This window comes from Aptenodytes patagonicus, chromosome 6 (genome assembly GCF_965638725.1).
Source record: "Aptenodytes patagonicus chromosome 6, bAptPat1.pri.cur, whole genome shotgun sequence".
NCBI classification, from domain to species: domain Eukaryota; kingdom Metazoa; phylum Chordata; class Aves; order Sphenisciformes; family Spheniscidae; genus Aptenodytes; species Aptenodytes patagonicus.
In genome coordinates, this window is record NC_134954.1 from 30431227 (window position 1) to 30456666 (window position 25440).

The following is a 25440-nucleotide window of genomic DNA, read 5'->3' on the forward strand; positions in this document are numbered from 1 at the left end:
TGCGCGGCTGCTGGCGCGGGCGCGGCGCCCGCCCAATAGGAGCGCCGGTCGCCGCCGGCCTCCGCGGCGGTTGGCTGGCTGGCGGTGGAGCTCGTCATGGTTCGGTGCGCCGCGAGGCTTCCTCCGCGCACTGGGAGCTGCCATTTTGCCGTACGGAGAGGCGGCGCGGAGAGGCTCCAGGTCGGCCGCGGAGCTGGGGCCGAGGGGAGGCGGCGCGGCGGCGCCTAAGGGCTGCGCTCGTTCCGCACGACGCCGGCGGGAGCAGCCCATGACACGTACGCCCGGGAAAGTTCTGACATACGGGCGCGACCATCGTGCTGTACGGAGCCGGCTGAGCCCCGCCCCTCTTTCCCCAGAAGGGTAACCCCCCACGCCCGCCCCTCTCAGGAACGCCTTTGGCAGCTCGGCCGCCGCGGACCGAGCGTCTCGTTGGGAGGCGGACGCCCTGCAGCGCCGAGGAGGCAAGCGAGCGGCGCCGGGAGCGATTCTCCCCCTTCCCCACCCGCCCCAAGCATTGACGCTGTACGGCGGCTCCTCGGCCAAAATGGCGGCGGCCGTGTGGCGGCCGCCATCTTGGTTGACGGCAGTGCCGTACAGAAACCCCTTCCCCAACGGCGGAGGGGCGGCCGGGGTGACCTGGATCCGCCATCTTGCTGTACGGCTGGCGGCGACCCGGGCCGGCGGGCGGGGGCCGGGGCGGACCCGGCCGGTGGCGGCCGGAGATGGTGATCTGCTGCGCCGCCGCCAACTGCTCCAACCGGCAGGGGAAGGCGCACCGGGGCGCCGTCTCCTTCCATAGGTAAGGGCGGCCGCCCGGCCCGCTTCAGCCCTGCCGCCCCCGGCCCTCCGCAGGTGCCGCGGCCGGGCCTCCTCCATCCCCCGGCTCCGCTCCGGCCTGGCCGCCGGGCTGGGGGCGGCTGCGTGCCCCCGCGGCGCTTCCCCCGCCGTGCCTGCCCGTCCCTCCTCGGCGCCTCCGGGCCCGAGCGGCGGCGGCCGCCCTTTGTTTCCCTCAGTGCCGGGGACCGGTTTTGGGCTCCTCAACGGCTCCAGAAATCGGCTTGGCAGCCGGGAGTTCTCCCCTGCCCCTCGCCGCCGCAGGGCCTGGGCCCTAGGTTCACGCCTTGGCCTGTCCCCCGCCCCGCCTCGGCCTGTCCCCCTGCCTCTGCCCGCACCAGGAGCCTCGTTGGGGATGCTGCCATAGGTGAGTCCCCAAGGGAAGGTCGTTATCTCAGGCGACCGATGCGAGCCCGTTTAGAAAAGGCACCTTGTTCAACTACTCTGGGTCTTTTTTCAGTCCGGGCATTTTTACACCTTATTAAATATACCTGGTGTAAACATCAACAGGGTTGCAGAGGCAGCAGGTGGACAACGCGTTGGCCGAGCCAGGGTGTTTCGATGTTTATCGCGTTTTCTGTTTCTCCTCATTTGTGGACAGGCTGCTGCATTTGTTGTAGGGTAGATGAGCAGCTAAATAATTGGTCAGTTGCTGATGAAAAGGGAAACAGCGCTTTTTAGTTCTGTGCTGTTTGTGAAGTGGGGCTGTTAACAGAGGGAATGAATATTAAGTGTTTAGGCCCAAAGTGAAATAATCCTCAAACGTGTGTAACCTGTTAAAATACAGCTTTCACGAGAATTTCCTAAACCTAAGAGTACCAACTTTCCTGGTTTCCAAAATGCAACTTATTTTTTCATGGTTTTTATCTGTTTGTTTTTTAGATTCCCTCTGAAGGATTCAAAGCGTCTGATCCAGTGGCTAAAAGCTGTTCAGAGAGACAACTGGACTCCCACCAAGTATTCATTTCTTTGCAGCGAGCATTTCACCAAAGACAGTTTTTCTAAGCGTCTGGAAGACCAGCACCGGTTGCTGAAGCCCACTGCTGTCCCTACTATCTTCCAGCTTGCAGAGAAAAAACACGACAACCTGGATTATGTCAGAAGCAGAAGAAAAATAGCAAGCCAGGTGCCACTGCAGGATGGAGAAGACCCAAGGGAAGGAGGCTGTGAGGTAGTTCAGAGGACCTCGTCTTCTGGCCAGGACTTCATGGTGATGCAAGGGACGAAAGAGATGGAGGAGGCGACTTTGCAAGCGGAAATCGGATCGATGTCCGAGGAGGAAGAGAACCTCCTCCAGAGCCAGCTGGACGGCCCTCGGAGAAGGATGTTAGGTGATAATTTGGTTGCAAAGCCTGGACCTCAGAAAAAGCCTGAGAGATCTTCTGTGGAGGACTGTCCTGAAGCCACCTGGATGGGGAGCTGGGTAGCAGACAGAAGTGGTGTGTCAGTTGACGACTTCACGCCTCCTGCCTCTGGTGCTTGCAAGTTCATCGGCTCCCTTCATTCTTACAGCTTTTCCTCTAAGCATGCCAGAGAGAGGCCGTCTTTCCCAAAAGAGCAGCTAGAAAGGAAAAGGCCAAAGAGAGACGTGGAACCAAGCTGCAGCAGCCATCTTATGGGACACAATAAGGCTGTAGCGGAAGGCTCCCCTACTTCATCCCTCACTGCAACCCCTCAGAAACCTTCCCAGGGTTTGTCGGCATCCCCAGCAGACCTTACCCCTCAGCCTGCTGCTGAGGCTGTGGTGGGGCGGAAGGGTGACACAGATGCTAACCCTATGTCAATCAACGAGGTCATCATGTCGGCCTCGGGAGCTTGCAAGCTCATCGACTCCCTCCACTCATACTGCTTCTCCTCCAGGCAGAGCAAAAGTCAGGTGTGCTGCTTGCGTGAGCAGGTAGAAAAGAAGAACGGAGAGTTGAAACTTTTGAGGCAAAGGATCAGTCGCTCTGACAGTCAAGTCAGGAAGCTGAAGGAGAAGCTAGATGAGCTGAAGAGGATCAGTTTCCCTTACTTGAACAGCCTGCTATCCCAGGACTGTGGTCAGTATTCCCAGTGGTTTTGTGTTGAGGCAGAATTCACCATTTTCTTAGCAATAAGAGGCTGTTTGAGTTAGAGGTCCTAAAGATGTGATAGGAAAAAAATATGAGAGGTACATTTTTGGAAGGAGAAGTATCAGCTTGTGTTAGACCAACAGATAGAAGTGAAAGAATTAGGTTTTTGGGCACATGAGCTATTTCTTATATCCCAAAAGTTTCCGAGGTGATTCCTGGTGTGGAGTGGGAAGTTAGGTCATGGTGTTGCAGACAGCTCTCTTAATTAATTTTTTTTTTTCCCTTCCTGGATTATTTTAACTTGTTTGTGACTCAGTAGCACCTGTTAGGATTTGCCTTCCTTTGGAGTGTGCCTGTGAATTTTTTTTGGTGTGTTAATGAGCTGTCACGGGCAGCAGGTATCTGGGAAAGCTGTTGTAGTCTTCTCCAGTGATGTAAGAAGTACCTCTGATCTTAGATTCCATATACTGTGCTCAGTACTCGGGATACATGAAATCTAAGTGAGGTGGTAGGTATCAAATATGACAATGTCATGATACACAGTGAGGTTACTTTTAATGACTGAATGTCTGTGTTTGGTTTGATCATTTCCTCCCTTGGAAGACAGAAGAAGTCAGGAAACGGATAATAAAGTGGGAAGAGATGGAGAATGACTTCTCTATAAATTAAAAAACAGTTTGAGACACCTGAAAACGTAGAGAAACTCAGTGAGAGACGAGATTGTGTAAAAAGGTTGTTGTGGAGAAGTCAAATTGGGCCATAACCCTTTCTCTTCCAAGAAAAAGAGTGCTTTAATATATAGCTGATAAAACTTTCGCACAATGATTCTAGTTGCAAGATACAATTTGGGGGAAGAGTTTAGGAGCATCTAATGATGTTTTATGTTCGTGTGGATGCTGAGAAAATGTTGGGTTGCTTTGTGAAGGATGCATGACTTGAGGCTTTCTTGAAGAAGTCGTCACCCATGGATGGTTAGGTATTGCCTCATGGTAATTCTTGCACCCATTATGAGGTTTCTTCTTTAGGAGAAGAAAAAAATGTTGTCTTCTAGAGCCATGTAGTATTAGACACGGTCAGAAACATGATACTGGCAGAGAAAGACACATTCTCCAGACTATTATAGCATGGCCTGTTTCCTCATTCAAGTGCAAGAAAATAAATCCCGACAAAATTCTTGAAGGTTGATACCTAATGTTACTTTTTCCATGTGTTTTTAATTTTCTGAAGTGTGGGGAAACTCACACTTTGGTTTGGGTAGAGGGGGGAAAAGAATTTTTTTCCCCCATGGGAAATCAACATAGTCTTATTTGTACATTCTGGTCTGTATTTTTGTATTGTTTTGGTGTCAAACTAAAGAAAATAACTAAATACAATTTTAAGGTTCCATAATTGTCATTTTTTCATATATATATATATATTTTATATATATATATAAAAAAAAAATATAAAATATATATATGAAAAAAGGGTGTCTAGCTTTGTTGGAATACCTTCAGTGAGATACTAATTGCAAAAAGAGTGTCCTGAAGGATGTTTTTCTTTATTCTTATCTGTTCTGCTGTCTCTTACCAAAAAAACTGGAGATCAGTATGTGAAAATGAATTACTTCAGCTATTACAGCTCAGTGCAATGGGAAGTTCTTACGGAATCCTTTGGCTAGTGATTTTTTTAAAGTGCTTATTGGGGGCTAGCTGGCTTTTTTTTTTTTTTTTTTTTAGTTTAATCTTGGTGCTCATCTGCCTTGCATTGGTTTTTTTTGTGCTCATAGTAGTAGTTTATGGCAGTCAAAATACCTGATTAAGTGCAGCTGACTGCTGCTGGGTAGTCTGGTTTATGCCTAGACACTAAGTCTTACTGTAATGCAAAGCTGAATTGAAGAAGGGCTTTTTGGTATTCATAAAAATACAGTCAGGTAACATATTAGGTTAATAATAATTGTAGTCTTTGTTAGTAGCTACATTTCAGTTGTCCTAAATCATCTGATGTGTAGTTGAGGTGATGTTATTAGCTGTGAATCTGAGCCTGCATATTTTTTTCTTCTAAAGGCAGTGCCTTGGGGATGGGGAGTGTAAGTAAAGTAACCGACTGGACTGACCGTGCAGGTTGTTACGCGTCTGCATCCCAGCTCCACACGCTGCGGGACCTCTCTTTGCTGCTGCCTGACGTTCAGCCGCTTCCACAAAATCGTGAGCAGAAAAACAAGCTTTAGGCCCGCACCCATTAAGCAGATCTTCATTTTGGTACTAGTTCTCAACTGATATTTTCCTCCAATGAGACAAAGAAATTTCTGCTGACTGTATCCAAACTACAACTGGCTGGAAAGAGCAGATTTCTGCAAAACTGCTGCACACGCAGTCCCTGCCAGCCACACTTGAGGATTGGTGACTCAGTCTGGGTGAGTTTGGCTCACAGTGTCACACATCGAACTGTCACGATGTGCTCAAGTGGTGTTTCCCAACCTGTCTTAACAGGGGGATTGACTGACTGGTTTTAGGAGAAGCCCTGGGCTGTTTCCTGCACAGCTGCCACAGTGACCTTTTCCACCTAAACTTTGAATTTGCTTGCTTGTTCGGTAGGAAAATGTTTCCTTCTGTTTCGTGGGCCACTTCTGAGGTCCACGGACCAAAGGTTGAGGAATACTTCCAGCAGAGGAGTGCAGTTAGGCACAGTGCACCAGGCAGAACGAGGTTAGATGCGTCTTCTGGAGAACAACAGGATACACTGGGAGAAATTAGGGAGAGCCAGCGAGCAAATACGGATCCAGTGTCCTGGGGAAGGGGAGACTATTCTAACAGCACTGTCCTCTGATACACAAGTACTATCTGGCCATCTTGTTCTGCTTGAAGGTTTCGGAGCTCTGCTGCATCATACTCCCCCAATGCTAGCACAGACAGGAGATCTGAAATGCTCCTTTCACAAGATCACCTCATCTTACGTGCTCAGGTTTGGTCATTTTGTAAAACTACATCTCCCAGCAGGCACCGGGATAACTCTCGTACATAATCATGAGCTCACTTCCCTTATAGCCATCTTACCAACCCTGCGCAAAACGCTTGCTGGTGAGCAAAGGTGGTTAGAGAGCTAGACCAAGCAATAGAAAAATAACTTTGCAAACTATGGCTGGCAATGGAGCAAAAGCAGGTATGATTCAATGGGATTGAAGTGTCTATTTATCAGAAAGGTAAAGCTGTTAGAATTCAGACATTTGAGCGTGTGTGGAGCCTCTTCCACACTGCATGTCTGCTTTCATGAAGGTCATATTAAAGGCAGGAGAGTTTGCAAAATAAGTCCATGTGAAAAATGGTTAGAATTTTGCTAGGAATTGGTAGGAAATAATATTTCCTTCCAGCTTAGATTTGTCTTTAAATATTTGTACAACGCCAGCATAGAAATGAGGTCGTTTATAATACTTTTTACATGTGAATGAAGCATAGTTGGTGAACTTTGGGGACAGGCAGAAGGACCTGAACATTAAATGTCTGGTTTTGTGCCGAGATGGAGTCCTGATGCCTGGTCTGTGGGGCCTGAGGTGGTGTTTCCCAAAAAGGTTTTCGTTTGTGTTGCAGAAACAAATAGCAAAATCATGTTCCTCAGTGGCAGTGAGAAGAGAAGTGTGGTTGTGCAAGGATGCGAGATGTTTTACTTTCATCTGTCTGAGCAGGACTTGAACAGCAATGGGTCCCTGTCCAGTTTAGCTTGAAAATGAAACACTTATAATGGATTGCAGAGATCTGCTGTCAGAAAAATTGCCTCTACCAGGGCAGGCACTGCTAATCTGGCGGCTGTACGTTACCTTGGAGCTAGATTTTGGAAGAAAAATGCTTTTATTCTGAGATGGCAGATGCTGCTTGTCACTTTTCTTCCTTGTCTGGGATGGGAATGGCCAGGGTAGAAGGCTGGTGAATAGGGTAAGTGGGTGTTACAAAGAACAAGGGAGCTATAAAGTAAGCTAAGAGCGAGATAAGGAGTAGGAATATGTGTGCATAGGTTAAGAGTGGGGCTGAATCTGTGGCAGAAGGCATCATGAGAGAAGCTAGGTGAGACTTCACAGCACCTATGGCCCGAGCACGTGCTGTAAGCTGCCTCGTGCTCTGCATGGGAGCAACCAGTGTGCAGGCACCGACCTGACATGCAGCAGGTTTGGGACTTGGTTGATCAGGGAGATGGCTCTTTTACTGCCCCCTTGGAGAGAAGGGTGGTTGGAAGGGGGGAAACAAGACTTTTTGCTCTGCTGTTGCTTCTTTTTTCAGTGGAATGGTCTTTTTTTTTCTAGGGTTTTTTCCTAATAGCCTATACAGCTTGTGCATTAAACTTAATTCTGCAGTGAGTCGGCAATGACTCACAACAAAAAAACAGCTTGCAACTAGGAAGCAATGAAAACACTAACTAAGGAAAACTTGAGAGAAAGTAAAACATATTGAGGTAAGCTCAGGTAGGATGTTCGGGTTTCTCATAATAGTGTATCATTTTAAGAATGTTTTCTCTGTATTTTGTAGTGCAGGAGAACTCTTGACAGTGACTACAGGCACTGGAGCATTTTACCATAGAGGTTAGAAATAGAGGCAACAACACATTGGTGCTTGGTCATGAAATTAATTACTAGAATAGGCTGTAAGATGAAAATTTGTGAATATAACCACGTTCCCAGCTTTTAGAGCAGAGATGGAACTAGAGCATGTCAGTGCTAGGAATGCTTTACTGGTTTACTGGGGGGAGCATCAGCAAAGTGCATAAAGTGGTGCAACACTCAGGGAAGGGCAGCAGAGTACAAAGCCACCTTCTGTACTTAGAGATGGAAAAAGTATGCTGAACAAGGCTGCTCCTTAATTGCCAGAACCTTGATGATGATGATTTAAATCCAGTAAGCAACTCAGCTGAAGAAAGGACTGCAGGAGGCTGCCCAGCTGTTGCTGTAGACCCTGCCCTTTGAAGACTGAGAAGGTGCTGTGTGAGTTGGTTTGGTTTTTGTTTGGGGTTTTGGTTTGTGGTTTTTTTTTTTTTCCTTAAGTTTCCTGCTGCAAGTATTCTCCAGCTTAGGGGAAATAGGTTAGCTGTCTTGTTAGCAACCAGCTGGCTGCTTATGCCACAGTTTTGCTGATAAAGCTGCGTAGGAATTTGTGCCAGCGTAGCTTTCTGTGCCAGGGATCCCACTTGAGAGCCATGCTGGCTGAAGCCTGTGTAGACATGGCCCGAGGGGGCTGCCCAGCTGCTTTGTCTGGTTTGTCTCATGGCAGGGAGAGCGTGCCGTCTCCCACTGCAAAGCGTGGACAGCCGATTACAGTCTGACTTTGTTACAGCACAGGGAGGGATTTGAATTCTAAACCCTCTGTGGATGGGAAAGATGTGGAAACACATCTGCCAGTTGAGAGGGATGAAGCGGGGTCAGATGGTGAAACAGAGCTGACTTGTGTGCCCAGCACCTGGGCACAGCAGTTTCGGCCTGAGTGGCTTCCTGAGGAAAAGAGATCTAGGTTGTCAGGTTGCTTATGTGCCTGTGGCTTTTGTTTCCCAAGTTGTTGCAACTTGTGAGCGTTGTGGCTGATTTCAGCTGGGTTTTGTAGAGGAATGGAGGTCTCAAAGATGCTGGGTCCCTAATGGCTTCAAAAAAGTGTATCATCTGGTAAGGGAAAGTGACTCCAGGAATGTCCTTGTTAAGAAAGAGGCTGTAGTGTGAGCTTCCCTGTTATTAGATAAAAGAGAAACTCTGCATGTGGATGCAAGAGAACTGGCATTAAGAGGACCTCATCTGAGTCTGAAGCTTTAAACATGCAGAAGGGTGGCCAGTATCTCTTGCACTGCAAATTCTCAGATGAGGTTCGTATTCTTGATTTCGTCACACACTTACTTTTTAATCCATAGTAGCAGGTTTTTTGTAAAAGTGATGCGCCAAGAGTTTAGATCTTTAAAAAGGGAAGTACATGCTCCTTCATCAGTGAAATTCATCTTGACAGTGACTGCGTCTATAAACCTGTTTGAAACAAAGCAGCTCAGCAGAAAAAAATATTTTCCTCTTTAAACTCTACTTTTTGTTGCTACGATACTCTTCCATTTACCCATCCCAACCACAACATAAGAAGCAAATTTCTTTTCGAATCACCACTTTTTTTTTCTGATGGACTCAATCAGCCTCTTTCCTGTCTGCCTCCCCACTCTTGCTTTTCCACTCTCTCAGCTCAGCCTTCTGGTACAGAAGGCTGCCAGGGAGAAAAAAGGACTTAGTCCACTAGTCAGAGACCAATACCGAAAGTAAGAAGAGCACTGCATAGGATGTGATCAGGATGTGTTTAATCTTCTGCACTTCACTGAGTCTCTGGTCCTTATTCCCACCAGCACTTCTGTTGCTCCTGGCTTTTCCAAGCGACATAAGAACTAAAAAACTCATGTTGGCTTCGCTGCCATCCAGGTAGTTTGGAAAAGTAATAATACTGGTCGCTTGGCCATGTTATTTGCCCAGATGCCGTAGACTTCAGGATATACGGTTACATCTTCACTTTTCAGCTGGATGAGAAGTCCAGCTCTTTGGAAGTGAGACTAGCTTGCCTGGTCAAGCACCTCCAGCCACGCTGGACGCTGCACAGCAAGGCAGTGGGGTCAAGCTGTGGGTGCTGGAAATGATCGGTTGGCTTCTTTTGGTTTATAACCGAGTCTAAAGAGTGGAAATAGCTAAAGCAATTTCTTTCATCTGTCATTTTGATGCTTTTTCCTGAAATGCTGCAAGGTTCATAAGCAGAGGAAAATGAAGTGCTCTATTACAAGCACTCTAGTGACAGAAAGCATCCCACTCCTAGGCTTTGTTGCCACCTCCTGATCCAGGAGAGGGCAGCAGCAGCCCAGGCTGCAGTCTCTTCTAGCCTTTCCAAAGCTTTGCTCTTCCCTTCCATGGTGGGAATTTGAGCCTGCAAAAAGCTTGGAAAGAAATGCAGTGTATGCAGTAGCAAGTGAAAAGCAAATACGAGTTGGATGAGGTAGCGATACTCTCCTTACTTGCAAAAATGCTTGCTCTCAACATGAAAGTAGAGAGGGAAACTGGTTCCTAAGAAGCAGTGTAGAAGTATGGAGTTTCTTGTAGCAATAATTTTGGACTTTTGTTATCAGTCATCACTGTATTAAGGTCTTTGCTGCACCAGAAAATAATGTTCTGTTGCTTTGGTTGCTGGTGGAAGGTAAGTACAATGAAATACTGTCTGGTACACTAACACTGCTGTATGTATTGTGGGGACCCCTTTTTAACACCTTTGGTAAGCTGGTGGTGAGAATGCACAGGCTGGCAGGACGGTCTTTGCAAAGGCTGGCTCTGATGCCGTAGATTTTTATCACTTCATAGTGAGCTCTCATGTTTTCTCATGTTGCTTCACTTGCAAAATACTTCAGGATAAAGAAGAGTAATTAGCAACATCTTGCTGACATGCCGGCTGGCTTTCTAAACCTGCTATGTGTGGGAGAATAAATAACAAAAGTGGTAATTCTCTTTTACCCGGGAAACTTTCTGTTCCCCCTGCTTTGACATTCCAGGTGTGGACACTCCATTCTTCTTCCTCACTCAGTCTTTTTAGCCTGACGTTTGGGACTGAGCACAGTGAAACTCAGACTGATCAAGCAAATTTTTACCCACAGCATCAATTTTTAGATCATAATTTCTCCCTGCAGCAGAGTCCGTGCCTTTTAGACCAGCCGGACAGGTAGCTTGTTCTTGTATTAGGCAGTATCACTAGGTGTGGAAGAGAACCCCCTTCAACTCCCACCCTGCCAGTATGAGTCATTTATCATGTGAGTGGGAGGAGGACATGCTTTAAGTATACTTCAGTCATACTTGTCTGCATAACATAGCTAACCTAGAGTAGTGGGCACCTAATTTCTATTGGTATTGGTCTTTCCTGAGGTCATGTGGGTGCCGTATCACTTTCCATGCTTGCACCTTAGGAATGGATCTGCTTTGCTGTTCACGTGGCTTTAAATTGTCTGTCTGCATTTCTCCGATTTATTTTTTTTTTCAGGTCACACCCTCTGAAATCACAGCAAAATGCAAAACTGTTGTTTATCAAAGGTACTCTAAAGTGGTTTGTTAAAGAAGTTTTAACTTTGTGAAACAGACCTTGGTTGCTTCTTAATAAATGCAATGACAAAGGAAAGTAGCTTTCTCTTCCATTTATGCTTTAACTTGCAGGCACCCTGGTCTTTTTAAAACCTTAGCCTTAGTCCAGAGCCTAAGCAGAACAACTTCTGAACGATCCCTGTCTCTTTGTACAAGTGCAGGTCGTTGTTAACCTCTTCAAAAAAAATTACAGCCAGTCTTTGATTTTGAATACGTATGCAGCCTTTTTCCTCTGAAGTGAGGACTCATTTCCTTGGTCTCTGAAACAAACAGGAATGGTACGTACTCAGTGCTTGAGAAAAATCAGGCCAGGTCATTAGAGATTTAATTATCATTTGGTGATAATTCTTTACACTGAGATTTCAGTCTTCTCCTTCCTTGCGTGTAGATGGGAGGGGGCTTTCTCTTCAGATCAAGCTACAGAGAGGAGTCAGAAATGGACCACCTGGAAGAGTGCTCTATGTAAGGCCAAGAGCAGGTTTGAAAACAGATGTACTTTCCGTGACTGTTCGTTGTTCCCTGTCTCCGCTTGCACCTTGGAGCTGACGCTGCTCTAGAGAAAAGCATTGCTGCTGCGTTGGACCATTTCTGAGGTGTTTGGTGTTCACCTCCACTCAGCTGTAAGCAGCTTACAGCAAGCTGCAGAGCACAGATCCCTGAATTTTCTTTCTTCATTCTTTCTTCTTCCTCCACAGAGACTCCCCAGCTGAATCCTGTGATGGAGCCCCTGTCCTGGATGCTGGGCACCTGGCTCTCAGATCCGCCAGGAGATGGCACCTTCCCTACAATGAAGCCCTTCCAGTACCTGGAAGAAGTGCACATCTCTCACGTGGGGCAGCCCATGCTCAACTTCTCGTAAGTCTAGGGGTTTATCTGTGTTTGCAGCAGCTTTTGGATCGGAGCAGGCATGGCTCCAGTGAGATTTGTTGGTTTTGTTTCTTTTCCAGTGGCAAAGTAAACAATTTTTCACCTACCAAATGAGACGATGTAATGATATGTGACTGCATGGTCTGACTTCGTTTTCCTTTAAAACTTGTGATAATTGGCATGCTGTTGCAACATACGCAGAGCTGCACACCTGCAATCACTGAAGATTCACTAGCCCAAGAGTACAGTGCACTTCTACAGAGCTTTTCAAAAGTGAGTTCACAGCTGTGAACTCGTGCAGAAGCACACATGTACAGGATCAGGACTGTGGCCATGGTGCAGTGTACAGTTCTTGTGGCCCACCAGTCTTGAGGGTTACATAGTGAGAAGTAACTCAGGGTACTGCGAATGTGACTGTAACTTAGAATAGTGAGAGTAACTTAGGGTACCAAGAATGGCCCCAGCATGGACATCACTATTGTTTGTGCAATTTCTGTACCTGCCTTTGAAAGACCAGTGATCCTTCCACTTTAACGTGATGTGCACTGGGTATATATGTTAGCCAAAAGATGTACTGTCCTCATGGCCAGAAAAAACCCCACCATTCTTCTTGCTGGCAGTAGCTGTCTAATTAGACACGAATCTTGAGGTAATAGCGTTACAACTGCTATCGTTCTGCTTTGTGAAATTCCCACTTACAGATATAATAAATGAAGGAGCTATGGCACAGCTGCCAAGTTTGTCCATTTTAAACTGTGGTCTTTAGTCTTCACCACTGTGAAAATCTGAGAAAAATTCAAGTGTTTAACAAACTATATGGGGTAGGAGGCAGATAGCTTAGCTGCGTTGGCTGCAAGTAATTATTCTAAGAAATCAAAAAGAAATCTGGAAGAAGAGAAGTGACATAGAATCATAGCATCATTGAGGTTGGAAAAGACCTCTAAGATCATCGAGTCCAACCATCGACCCAACACCACCATGCCCACTAAACCGTGTCCCTAAGTGCCTCATCTACTCGTCTTTTAAATACCTCCAGGGATGGGGACTCCACCACTTCCCTGGGCAGCCTGTTCCAATGTTTCACCACTCTTTCAGTAAAGAAATTTTTCCTCACGTCCAATCTAAACCTCCCCTGGTGCAACTTGAGGCCATTTCCTCTCGTCCTATCGCTAGTTACTTGGGAGAAGAGACCGACACCCACCTCGCTACAACCTCCTTTCAGGTAGTTGTAGAGAGCGATGAGGTCTCCCCTCAGCCTCCTTTTCCCCAGGCTAAACAACCCCAGTTCCCTCAGCCGCTCCTCATAAGACTTGTTCTCCAGACCCCTCACCAGCCTCGTTGCCCTTCTCTGGACACGCTCCAGCACCTCGATGTCCTTCTTGTAGTGAGGGGCCCAAAACTGAACACAGTATTCGAGGTGCGGCCTCACCAGCGCCGAGTACAGGGGCACGATCACTTCCCTAACATGTTAGCTAACTGTTCAGTGCTGCTCCAATACTCATTTAGGAGGGGTGAGCTGGAAAGTTTGTCGCTTTGAAAACCAGAGACAAGAATAATTACAAGATGCCAATGCTGTGTGAAAGATGTCCTGTGTTCCTGGTGTACGCCATTCATTGTGATAGAGCTGCCAGCTCAGCATGTGGCATTTTTAGTCCAGTTTCCAAAAGAAACAAAGCTCCAACAGTCATGCTCTGTCTACATCTCCCTCTCCAACTTTTGAACAGTTGCTGATTTGAGTCCCTTTTTTTTTTTTTTTTTTTTTTTTGCCAAGGAGATAAACAGCTCAGAGCTGTTGAGCTCTGGGAAGTGTCAGGAAAATAGGCAGCAGGCTTGGAGGACAGAGACCCTGTGCCTCCCTGGCTCCTGGAGCAGTGCCACTTGACTGTTACAAGGCAGTCCATATGTCTCTTCAATACTCCAAGCACTGAAAGAAGCCTGATTTAAGTTCGTTCCTCCTTTGATTGTAGATAATCCCACCATAAGGCACGATTGTGTAGGGTACCTGGCTTCCTGACTGCAGAGCACAGGGGCTGTGATGCTAGCACATGCCTCAGCAGGGATGCAGCCCTGCACCACCAATAGAAGTCATTCCTGGTTCCTCCTATAATGACATGGTTAAAAGGAGACATCCTTTATACAGAGACAAAGCCAAACAAGAGGAGTAATTTGTGTATTTGTACCCAGAGGACACCGGGGAGCCAGAAGCAGCTGCAAGGCACCCAAACTCCTCCCTAACTGCATGTCTTAGCTGTGCTCCCCTGTCCTCGTCTCCAGTTCCTTGAAGCCCACAGATTTCTTGTACCATGTGTAGGGGTGCCATGTGCTGCACCTTGTGCTGCTGGTCTTCTAGGAAATGTCGACTCTGCGTGATTAATTATATTTTACTTCACATAGGAAACTCTTGCTTTGGACTTTTCAGCTCTCAGTGCTTCTTTAATAAATAACTATTCCAGCTTGCCACGTGCCAGTGCCTGGACAAGCCCCTTGGTCAAGCTCTTCTTGCATACTTGCCCTGTTACCTTTGGGGTGGCAGCTGGTGATACAGCATGTCTCCAGTCCCAGGACAGGTCATGGTGGCCGAGGCGACTGGTGTTGGCCGTTCCCAGCAGGCACATCCCAGTTGCACAGCAGAGGCACGTGTGGAAACTGCTGTCGTGTGAGGGAGTTCTGGGTGCAGACTTAGCAGCAGCAGCTCCCAGGTTGCCTCTGTCTCCTTTCCTGTAGAAGGATGCAGAATGGGAAATCCTATGAAAAAGAGTATGAAAAGAAAGAGATTAGTCTAGAATAAAGAAACACCAATAGGATAGTCCACTACATTATATAGATACCTAGCTTGCCATTGTAATAAGCTGCTGTTTAATTCACTTACCTGTGTAGACTCAGGAATGCTGTAGCACTAACACAACATATGAATGTGCATGATATATGTAAGCACCCACATTATGGGTGACCAAACATACAACTCTAAGACCTCATGAAGAATAAAGAAGAATCTGAGCTGAACTTTTTTCTTTTTGAAGGGGGTGGTGGGAGAAATAAGTCTGCTCTGTTACTGCCTGCAGCATGTAATACACAAAAAACCCAACTTGCCAGGTTTAAAAGCTAAATAAAGATTATACTGTAATTTCAGATATTTATTTGAGAAAAGGAACTATCTGAGACAGAGTATGGCTTCAGCATCTGTGAAATGTCTGACTTCCTGAGGGGGTTTCTGAGCTAGCTCTTAGAAAGACCCTGGAGCTGTGGAAAATCTGAAGCTTGAACTTAAATAACTAACTGAAGCTCTGAGAAAAAGCTGTGCCCGTAAAGTAACTATATTTTTACACGTTTACATCTCCCAACCGTGAAGCGTTGTCAGTCTTTTACTCTTCAAATAATGCTGCAGGCAATCATGTGGTTAGATAAAATACCGTTTCCTCTGAGACGATACCAGGCCAAACACTGTATTTTCAGTGCAACAAACAGCAGCTTTTGTATTCTGATTTCCCCTCAGGTTCAACGCCTTTCATCCGGACACTAGGAAGCCCATGCACCGAGAATGTGGATTCATCCGCCTCAAACCTGACACTAATAAGGTGGCCTTCATCAGTGCCCAGAACACAGGTACACACCTGATAGCCACGCTGGGGAAAAGAAGAGGTCCTTACCCTGCTGTGCCATTTCATCACTTTTCCAGAAAATTATTGCACCTCTCACAGTTTCATTTAATTTATTTTCACTGCGGGTTCAGCGCCAAAGAGCAGCATCACTGCTCTTTGGCGCTGAACCCGCAGTGAAAACAAATTAATAAATGAGCTTGTGTCAAAAGCACTGAGTTTCTAGGACTGGCCATGTGGCTTTGCCCAGACGGCGTGGCTTTCTAGCTCTCTGTGACAGGAAAGGACTGCAAGTCGAAATACCGCTCATGCAGGAGACTCGAGGGGTATCCTTTCCTCAAATGATATGTTGGTATTTGCAGACGTAGCTTTGTAAACCAAAAGAACCCCTGCCTCTGTAACAAGAATTGCAGTCTGAGCCTTAACGATGGCAGGTGATAAGTGGCCAGCGACATTCTTGATGCCTTTGTAGCATCCTAGTCTTTTTTTTTTTGTGGGGAGGCAGGGGGAACGTGTACAGATAAGATGCTTCAGTTCCCGCTGCTCCTGTGGATTGGCCACAGTTGACCCTGTGGTAGCAGTAGAGAGGTGCATGCCTTGGTTCATGAGCTCCTGTGTCTAGAGTCCTCCTTCTATTGGTAGTGTCATATTTGGCCAGCTGCTCCTTCTAAAGAGGGTCGGATTTAACAACCCACTTAAACTGTTACCAATGTCAACGCTCGCTGTATTTGATTCTGCAGTGCAGGGTAGAGCTTGTGGCCCTGGCAAGGTGGGGCTGTGGTGCTTTGCAGCCCCTCCGTCCAGGAGTGTTTGGTGTGACCGATACAGCAGGTTCCCTGTTAGAGACCCTGCCCGGGCTGTGGCACTACCAAGAGCCTCTGCAGCACTGTAGCAGGGGAGCTTCTCTCCTGCTGTTCCCTTAACAATCTTGGAGAGTAATCTCAGTGCAGTCTTCTTTCTTAGCTCCTAAACTAGGAGAATCTCCCACTGTTTGGATGTGCCTTGGCACTTGTTACACACCTTACAGGGACTGAATGAGAGAGAGAACCCCATCTAAATTATTGTAAGTGAAAGAGTGTTAAAACCCAGTTGATGCTTAAATTTGCATGTAAAACTCCAGAGCAGGTGCTGAAGGGAAAACTGCCAGTTGCAATGTGATAGTCATCCCACACGGGTAAGTCAGTCAGTCTGGCTAGATTTTTCTCAGCAGCATTACATGCCTGAGGTTGCGTGGATTTACAGTTGTCGATATGTGCTAGGTCAAATAGAATCGTTCTTCAGGGAGAGTGGTGGTTTATTACATAGCCTAATAACTGTGACATCATTAAGTAACCTTTGTAGCCTAATAATATATATGACCTTGCTTCTCACTAGGTCTGGTGGAGGTGGAGGAAGGGGAGGTGAATGGACAAGAGCTGTCTATAGCTTCTCACTCCATAGCCAGGATCTCCTTTGCCAAGAAGCCCCACGTAGAGCAGGTGAGTGCACATGGGGTGAGCAATTCACATAGTATTGCTAGCCCCAGAAGGCGTCTAGTTGGGAGGATAGGTTGATTAGCATGCTTTAATTACAGACTGCCATCAGGAGTTCTTGGAAATATTGCATGGCATCCTGGCTTATCCTTTCTGTAACGGCCTTCAGAAGATATTTCGTACATTACAAGACTCAGAGGGATTGTTAAGATAAGAACTGATGTGCTGAATCAGACTAGCCAACCCAGAATCCTGTCTCCAGCAGTGGCCAGTAGCAGGTACTTAGGGAAGAGAACAGGAAAGTCTTGCCTAAATACCCTTGCACGGCAGGGTATTGCACCTTTACTTCTTAATGCTGGTCTTCTGGATTACTTACAGTATGAGGGTGCACACGTAAGGTATGGCCGGTATTAGGCCTCATCAGGATATTTTAGGAACGCCTGCCTTTCACTGGAGCTCCACCTTGTCTTTGCAAATCTTGCTTGCTTGCTTTTCAGGGCATTCACAAGTTGCTGTGGGCTCTCTTGCCATCTGTGGCTGCTTGGCAGGGCTGGCACTTGCTGTCAGCTCCAGTCTTGGTTGACTGCTTCTTGGTTTTAGACTGTTGGGTTTTTTTTTTTTGTGTAGCGGCGATTTGTTGTTGACACAGCTGGATGGGGTACAACCAGCTCTGAGTAAGATGGCACTGCTGGAGTTAGTGTGGCATACTGAGGTCACCGCTGGAATCCTAGCTGTCACATATGAAGTTGTCTTGGTTGACTAGCAGCTGAGAAAGACAGCGAGGTTGAACAAGCTCTCAGGAAGAGTAGATACTGGCATGTTCTTGCATCTGTTTTGTTTTCTCTGATAACATGTGAACCAAGTGACCGAGTGCAATTTTTGAAGGGTGACAAGTGAGGTGTGGCTCTCGGGAGAGAAGACGCTACTTTGCAGCAAATACAGTATTGTCTTCTTCTGGACTTTAAGGCTTAATTTTGCAACCTAGTTTTTATGCGCTATAAAACCGACCCATAGATAACTGAGAGCACAACTTTATGCAGATGCAGCCAGTGTCATAAGAGTGCTCCCTAAATTCACCGATGTGCCAAAAACTGTATGTGCCTACACAAACAATGTTCTAACTCCGGAAAGGCAGTCCTAACTCCCCTGCCTTCAGATGCATGTTATAAGTTGTTGGGTTTCTCCTTTCCCAGGAACAGCTGTATTGCCTCCTTTCTATAGCAGGGGAAATAAAGCCATTAAATACTATGGATATCACCAAGGCAGCGGAGCTCTTAATTACAAACATTTAAATAAAATGGACTGCCCTCTCAGAGTCACTGCCTGAAACGTGAGCAGATATACTGGCAGGAGGAGAGGGGGAAAGCAACAGAAAGCGAGCGGATGTCTTACTGGTTGATGGCTGCAAGGCTGGCTTTGGCTGAGGGCTGGAAGAGGGAACTTTCCGAGCAGAAGGACCATGCTCATCTGGCACCTGAGGGCAGTTCAGGTCCAGGTACTGGTCATAGTATCTGGGAGGCCCTTGCTGGTGAAGGAGGATGTGGAATGGGAGGGTATGGCAAGTAACCAACTCCCAGCGCGTTTTCACCTTCACCAAGAACAGCGTAAATTGCCCATGGAAATGAAGAGACTACAAGTGTTGTGAGACGGGCACATGTGCTGCTGCTTTAGTTGCTCATTCTGAGAAAACTTCACCATAATGTTGTGTTCCCGCTGAAAAGTTATTTGGGATGGCTGTGGCTTGGCCAGGCCATAATTCAGGCAGGAAGACCTGTTCCCTGGGTCAGGGCTGTGTTGCAGGCACTCACTGGCGTGGCCCTGCTGAGATGGGAGGAGCTCCCCGCATGGACAGAGAGGAGCAGTCCCTGGGGGTCTGTCCCTGCTAGAGGCGATGCTGGTGGGACGTAAGGCACAATTGCAGCATAAAGCAGACTCTGTTTACCTCTCTGAGGAGCGAGTGGCTCTCAGCTCCCACTCTGTGTGTATAGATAAGAGATGCTCTGCAGGGAGCGGAGGAGCACTCTTAGACCGGGTTTGTTTTCAAACACCCTGCTCATGTTCCCCTGTGAGTGTCTGGAGAACAGGCACGTTTTAAAATACTTTTAGACTTCAAGACTGTCCTCGCAGTATGTGGTTACTGAGGGAACTGGCTGATGCGGCTGCAAGGCTGCTGTGTTATATTTGAAAGGTGATGGAGATCAGCGGAATTTCCCGGTGACTGGAGACCCGTGGCAGGTGGGTCACCCGTCTTCAGAAAGTGCCTGAAGGTCAGCCTGGAGACCTACAAGCTGGTCAGCCTCACTTCAGCACCTGGAGATTTCTGCACATATGAAGGAGAAGGTGATTAGGCACAGTCAGTATGGTTTTACTATGGGTAAATGGTGCCTGGTGGACCTCGTTGTCTTCTGTGATAAAATGACTGGATTTGTGGAGGAGGGGCGAGCCGTGGATGTCACTTACCTTGAATTCAGCAATTTCCCACAGCCCTTTCCCAGTGCTTCATGTTTCTTCTCCTGTGTGGGAAGTGGCAGGCTGCCTGTGCGTCTCAGGTGTACACAGAGCTTGCCCTCCCACGGTACCATCAGCCAGCCTTTGGCTGAAGCTCGCTTTTAAGGGAAACTCCCCCTCTTCTTTTTGCCCAGTTCATTTCGTTTCCTCCTCTTGGCATTCAGACCTCGTTGCCTGACCTGCAGTGGTCCATTCAGAAGAAAATGGGCCGTTCAGGAACCTTGAGCTAAGGTCACACGTTGTGAGATAATTTCTTGTTAAAGATGAGCGTCTGCCGTATTCCTTTTAATTGCCTTTTCCTGCTTAGGGTATTTGAGGAACACTGTCATGCATTACAAAGAAAGCCCCATCCGATCAGCAGATATCAGTCAAAACATCATTTGCTTATGACCCTGTTCCTGCTGCTGCCCCCGTGAACGTCAGAACAGCGGTGCGTCCCCCACAGCCCTGCGTAGCTTCGCTCTCAGCTGGCAATAACCTCCCGGAAGGAGGACGTGTTGGATATTGGCATTAAGGGCACACTGCGGCGTAGGAACAGATGTGTTAACGGCGAGGACGCTGTCTCAGAGCACGCAGACTGGCGCTAGCTCGTGGACGTGCCGTTGAGTGACCTTCACTGGAAACGAATGCATTTGCAAAAGCCTCTGCATTTTAGGAATTTCTAAATGGGGCTGGTTTAAGTGACTGCACATTAATCGTGCTTGCAGGTTATCCTGCTGTCCCCAGGACTTTGTTTCTGTTCACCCCTGGGGTTGTGTTTGGCATGGGAAGCAGCAAGTGGCCACCAGGCAGTATAAACAGCTCTTCTGGATGATGTGGAGCAACTTCTGTGCTGAAATCGCGCAAAGGGCCAAAGTGCTGGGTGCGCGGGGTCTGTGCCAAGCTGCCTCCTTACAGCAGCGCCCACTCGGGGGGCTGCCCGTGCCCTGGTGTCATCCACACGGTTACGTGGCCCTTCTTCTGCCGGGCCGGGCAGCTGGAGTGACGCCCGCCAGAGCGTTACTCCGGAACAGGAGCTGAGGTTCAAAAAGGATGGTCCCACTTTTCTCCTTTCTTTCGGCAACACCGAGGAGCAGACCTACAACCTGGGCTGAACACTGTGGACGCTTAGCCACTCCCTCCTCCGGTTTGGAAGCCGCTGAAGCCTGGGTTCAAGCGTCTGCTTGCACGGGACCTAAGTGGTCCAGCTCCACAGGGCAACCCCTGATTGCCTCTCCTGAGGTTTGGTGCAGCACAGAGAGACTTGCAGCCTGCTCGGGAGGAGGGATGGGGACGATGTTGCCTGTCGAACCCTCTTGAAGGATGGCAGTGCTCTTCCCTCCTGCCCCGGGGCTGAACCCCTGCCTGGCTGCAGGTGCAAGCTGAGGCTCGGCAGGCTCCCATCTCCCTATGTAGCGTGAGCAAGGCCTTAGTCTGGCACGGTGTGGTGACCTGCAGAGAGCCCGAGTGGTTTTGAGAGCTGCCTTGGGGATGTCGTCCAGCGCAGAGCAACTCCCTGAGCCGCCAGCCAGGAGCCGCTCTTCTGGTGGAGGGGTGTTGGCCTGTCCGTGCTGAGGTGATGTCAGTAGTAGTGCCAGGACACTGCATTGCTCTGTGGATAATGGTCTTGGGGCTTGGAAAGGGCTGACTTCTTTAGGAGAGAAAATTTCTCCTCGTTTACTCGCATGGCTGTAGTGAGCATACCCTTCCATCTGCGGTGCATTGACAGCAAACAGAAGGATGGCATGGGAAGGTAGAAAGCGCGGGTAAGGAATTTAGCCTGTGGTTGCTGTTTGCTTGATTTTGTTATTTCTTTTCTTCCCCTCCTTTTTAGATTACCAGAAAATTCAGGCTCAATTCCGATGGGAAACTCGAACAAACTGTCTCGATGGCAACCACTACGCAGCCCATGACTCAACACCTCCACATTACCTACAAAAAGGTGACGCCCTGACACCGGGAGGGCTGGGTCTCCCCGCCGAGGGTGAGGAGCGGGGCGTCGTGCACCGAGAGCAACGGCAGCTCGGGAGCACGGCATGGCAGACCCCGGAGCTGGCTGCCTGCGCTCGCCCCCAGGGCCGCGGAGCTGCCCGTCCTGTTGTGAGAATGTTACTCAGATGTTTCTGTAATGGTATATTAAAAAATAAATAAATAGCTTTTATTTTTATGGCTGTGTCTTTGGGCGTGATTGCAGAGTGGTCAGCGCGTCCCTCTGCTCTGGCAGTGTTTAGAGAGGGGCTTTTTGATGCCTGTTTCTTAGCAGGCGTTGGGTTGCAGATCCAACCTCCTGGACCCTTCTCTGCAGCCTGAATAATGCCGCGGAAGCAGCAGGATCAGGAATGGATTTGCACGGCAGGGACAGACCCCGAGAACTCCAGCTCCCGCCTAATGAAACTCAGCTTAGATATTTGGAGCGAGCACCTACCTCTTGCGGTGGGACGGAGAGAACTGTCGCAGGACCCAATCCTGATGGTGCCGTCCAGCTGACCTGAAAGCATTTGGGGCAGTCCTGGAGGTCAGGACCAGACCTCACCTAGCTTCAGTGCAGAGTACCACAAGAGTTTGGGTGACAACTGTGAGCCAACGGGCAGCAAGAGACACTGCGAACAGTGGGGATCGCTCTCGGCAGTTCTTTTTTCTGACTCGGGAGTCATGATGCAGTCTTTGACCTTCATGAAATCTGTCATCGAGTCCCTCCGCGGTGAGGGAGGCAAAGGTCTAGCACTGCTTCTGGTCTACAGCAGAGGCAGGAGCGACGGTTGTGGCTGCGTTTCTCCATCGATTGTCTCCAAAGGCTTTCTGTGGTGGGTGTGCGGCTCTAGGGAAGGCCTTGGCGGTGACATTTCTTTCTCACAAGCTTTCTGACGCCAACCATTGTGCAGAAACTGCGTGATGGCACGATGGCTCTGGTTTGCACCTGTAGCTTCCTTTGGGACCCAAGACCCACCTCGGCCAAAGGGATTTAAAACCTTTGCGGCTTTGGAAATCTCTGCTCTGGTGGCTCCCCGAGCTTCTCTGAGCTTCGCGGCGGCGTCCTCAGTGTGTTTGCAGGGAGCGCAAAATGATTCAGACAGGCGGTTTCAGCACGTAGTGCTGCAACGGTATTTTCAGGAAAAGTGGAGGAGGCGGCAAACAATTCAACAGATCCTACGTTATATTCCAGAGGTCCTGTATTTGAAGATGAAAATGCTAACTGGGGCCAATGAACGATAGCACGGAAACTTCTCATGGTTTTGGAGACAGCAGAAGGCTTGGGGGAGGCAGAACTTTGCAAATAGTCTCTGCTCTGTGAAGAAGTGATTTTGAAAGTTGATGCTCTAGGTCTTTAAGTAAAGGGTGTTGGTCAGTGGCACGAAGCCTAGGTGGAGGCCGATCATTTGCGGTGTAACCCAAGGGTCAGTACTGGGTCTGATCCTCTTCCTCTTCACTAGTGATCCGGATGATGGGGCACAGTGCACCCTCGGCAAGTTTGCTGGCAATCCCACAGTGGGAGGAGTGGCTGAGACACCAGGAGATCGCGCTGCCACCCAGAGGGACCTCGACAGGCTGGAGAAATGAGCTGATGGGAACCTCCTGAAGTTCAACCAAGGGACACGCAAAGTCCTGCCCCTGGGGAGGAACAGCCCCAGGCACCAGGACACGCTGGGGGCGCCCGTCTGGAAAGCAGCTCTGCAGAGAAGGTCCTGGTGGACACCACGTTGAAGCTGAGCCAGCAAAGGCGGCCAACGGTGTCCTGGGTTGCACGAGGAGGAGCGTTGCCAGCAGGGCGAGGGAGGAGATCCTTCCCCTCTGCTCAGCACTGGTGAGGCCACCCCTGGAGGGCTGTGTCCAGTACTGCGCTCCCCAGGACAAGAGAGACAAGGACAGGCTGGAGAGAGTCCAGTGAAGGGCCACTGAGATGGGGAAGGGGCTGGAACGTCTCTCCAGTGAGGAGGGGCTGAGAGAGCTGGGACTGTTCAGCCTGGAGAAGAGAAGGCTCGGGGGATCTTCTCCATATATATAACTATCTGAAGGCACTCTTTTCAGTGGTGCCCAGGGTCCGTCCGGCTGAGGGTGGCCCTCCTTCAGCAGGGCCTTGCACCAGATGACCTCCGGAGGTCCCTGCCAACCCCAACACTGTGAGTGTGTGATGCTGGCACAACAACCAACAGCAACAGGGACCACTTGGAAGGGGCCTGAGCAAACGCGGAGGTGTGAAGCACGCTGCCAGATGGGCTTTGCATCACAGGGTCTGTCTCTGAGGCTGGGTGTGCCCCCAGGTGTGCCCCCGGGTGTGCCCCCGAGAGCCTTGTGATGTCACCAGAGAGTCACAGTCACCTCATGATGTCACTTGCGATGGGCAGCTCTATATGCCAGTGCCACGTACTGCCAGCGGCACACGAGACGTCGAGTCCTGTGGGCAGCACCCGAGCCATCGAGTCCTGCCAACGGCACGCCAGACGTTGTGACCTGCCAGCAGCCAAGGAGCCACCGAGTCCTGCCAGCGGCACCCATCAAGTCCTGCCAGCAGCAGACAAGACATCAAGACCCACCAGCAGCTGAGAGGACACCAAGTCCCAGCAGCAGCACTGGAGGCGTCCAGGCATGAGCCGGCAGCGCCGGGAGCCGCCAGGAGCTCCCCGTGGGGGGACACCTGCCCCATCTGCTTGGGTCCCCTCGAAGGCCCCGCTGGCGTGGACCCGTGCTGGCATGCGTTCTGCCATGCCTGCATCCAGCGCTGGGCTGCCACCGCCGTCGCTGCCACCTGCCCGCTCTGCCGGGGGCCCATCATGGCCATCCGCCGCCTGCAGGTAGAGGATGAGCGTGCTGGGGTGGCCCGCCGTCGCCGCGGCCGCTTCTGTCCCTACATGGGGCCGTGGCGGCAGGGGCGGCGGCAGCAGCAGCAGCGGGGCCCCAGAGGTCCCCAGCGCCAGAGACTCTCCGCTGAGGGTGGGGAGCGCAGCCCCCCCATGCCCCGCCAGCGTGTCCGGAGCCTGTCCTGGCAGTGGGACAGTGACGGGCGCAGCCGGCTCCGCTACCCGCCAGAGACCAGTGAAGATCCATCGTGGCTGCGGAGGGTCCGGGAGGAAGAGCCGGGCTCAGGGGACCACGCGAACCGCCTCCCCTGGCTCCGCTTCTGAGCGGGGCCCCGGACTCCCTCTGAAATAAAAGCACCGGGGATGCTGAGAGGGGCCATGCCTGGTTTCTTCCGTGCCAGTTTGCTCGCCCCTGCGGGGATGCGCTCCCGGCCCTGCCCAGGGAAGGGCTGGTGGCTGCAGTGCCTCCACCACAGATGCTCCCTCCCTCCCAGCTGCTGCTGGCCTCTGTCTCCACCGGGCAAGAGGCATCGCTTCAGGAAAGGCCCCTTGGAAGGAGGCATCCTTCACGGGAACTCCTTGGAGAAACGGGCCCAAACGATGCTTTTGGGGCGTGGGGGGAAGATGCGGGAGGGACTCCCTTTGCCTGGCAGACCAGGGCACGTGTCCTCCCTCGCCAGGTCATTTGAATGCCTTCCCACCCAAGGAGGGAGGCATCCTCCCCGCTCTGCAGCGAGCCGGCACGGGACAGCCTCCGGCACCTGCAGCAGCAGCAGCCACGCCAGGGCAGCACCACGATGGCCATTCATTGTGATAGAGCTGCCAGCTCAGCATGTGGCATTTTTAGTCCAGTTTCCAAAAGAAACAAAGCTCCAACAGTCATGCTCTGTCTACATCTCCCTCTCCAACTTTTGAACAGTTGCTGATTTGAGTCCCTTTTTTTTTTTTTTTTTTTTTTGCCAAGGAGATAAACAGCTCAGAGCTGTTGAGCTCTGGGAAGTGTCAGGAAAATAGGCAGCAGGCTTGGAGGACAGAGACCCTGTGCCTCCCTGGCTCCTGGAGCAGTGCCACTTGACTGTTACAAGGCAGTCCATATGTCTCTTCAATACTCCAAGCACTGAAAGAAGCCTGATTTAAGTTCGTTCCTCCTTTGATTGTAGATAATCCCACCATGAGGCACGATTGTGTAGGGTACCTGGCTTCCTGGCTGCAGAGCACAGGGGCTGTGATGCTAGCACATGC

General features: G+C 49.6%; 1 protein-coding gene across 3 annotated transcripts; it reads left to right on the forward strand.

Annotated features, from left to right (window-relative positions):
- Nucleotides 1-673: 673 nt before the first annotated feature.
- Nucleotides 674-21569, forward strand: THAP4 (THAP domain containing 4). 3 transcript variants are annotated; one of them, XM_076341851.1, is made up of 6 exons: nt 674-799; nt 1717-2876; nt 11676-11835; nt 15341-15450; nt 16818-16921; nt 21237-21569. In XM_076341851.1, exons 1-6 carry the CDS (start codon nt 723-725, stop codon nt 21354-21356), a joined length of 1731 nt encoding a protein of 576 aa, XP_076197966.1. In that variant the 5' UTR covers nt 674-722; the 3' UTR covers nt 21357-21569. The 3 variants fall into 3 exon arrangements, 2 of the variants coding, with proteins under 2 accessions (XP_076197966.1, XP_076197967.1); XM_076341852.1 differs by lacking the exons at nt 674-799; nt 1717-2876 and adding an exon at nt 5952-6029; XR_012995641.1 differs by lacking the exons at nt 15341-15450; nt 16818-16921; nt 21237-21569 and adding an exon at nt 4934-5283 and having other exon boundaries at nt 11676-11729.
- Nucleotides 21570-25440: the final 3871 nt, after the last annotated feature.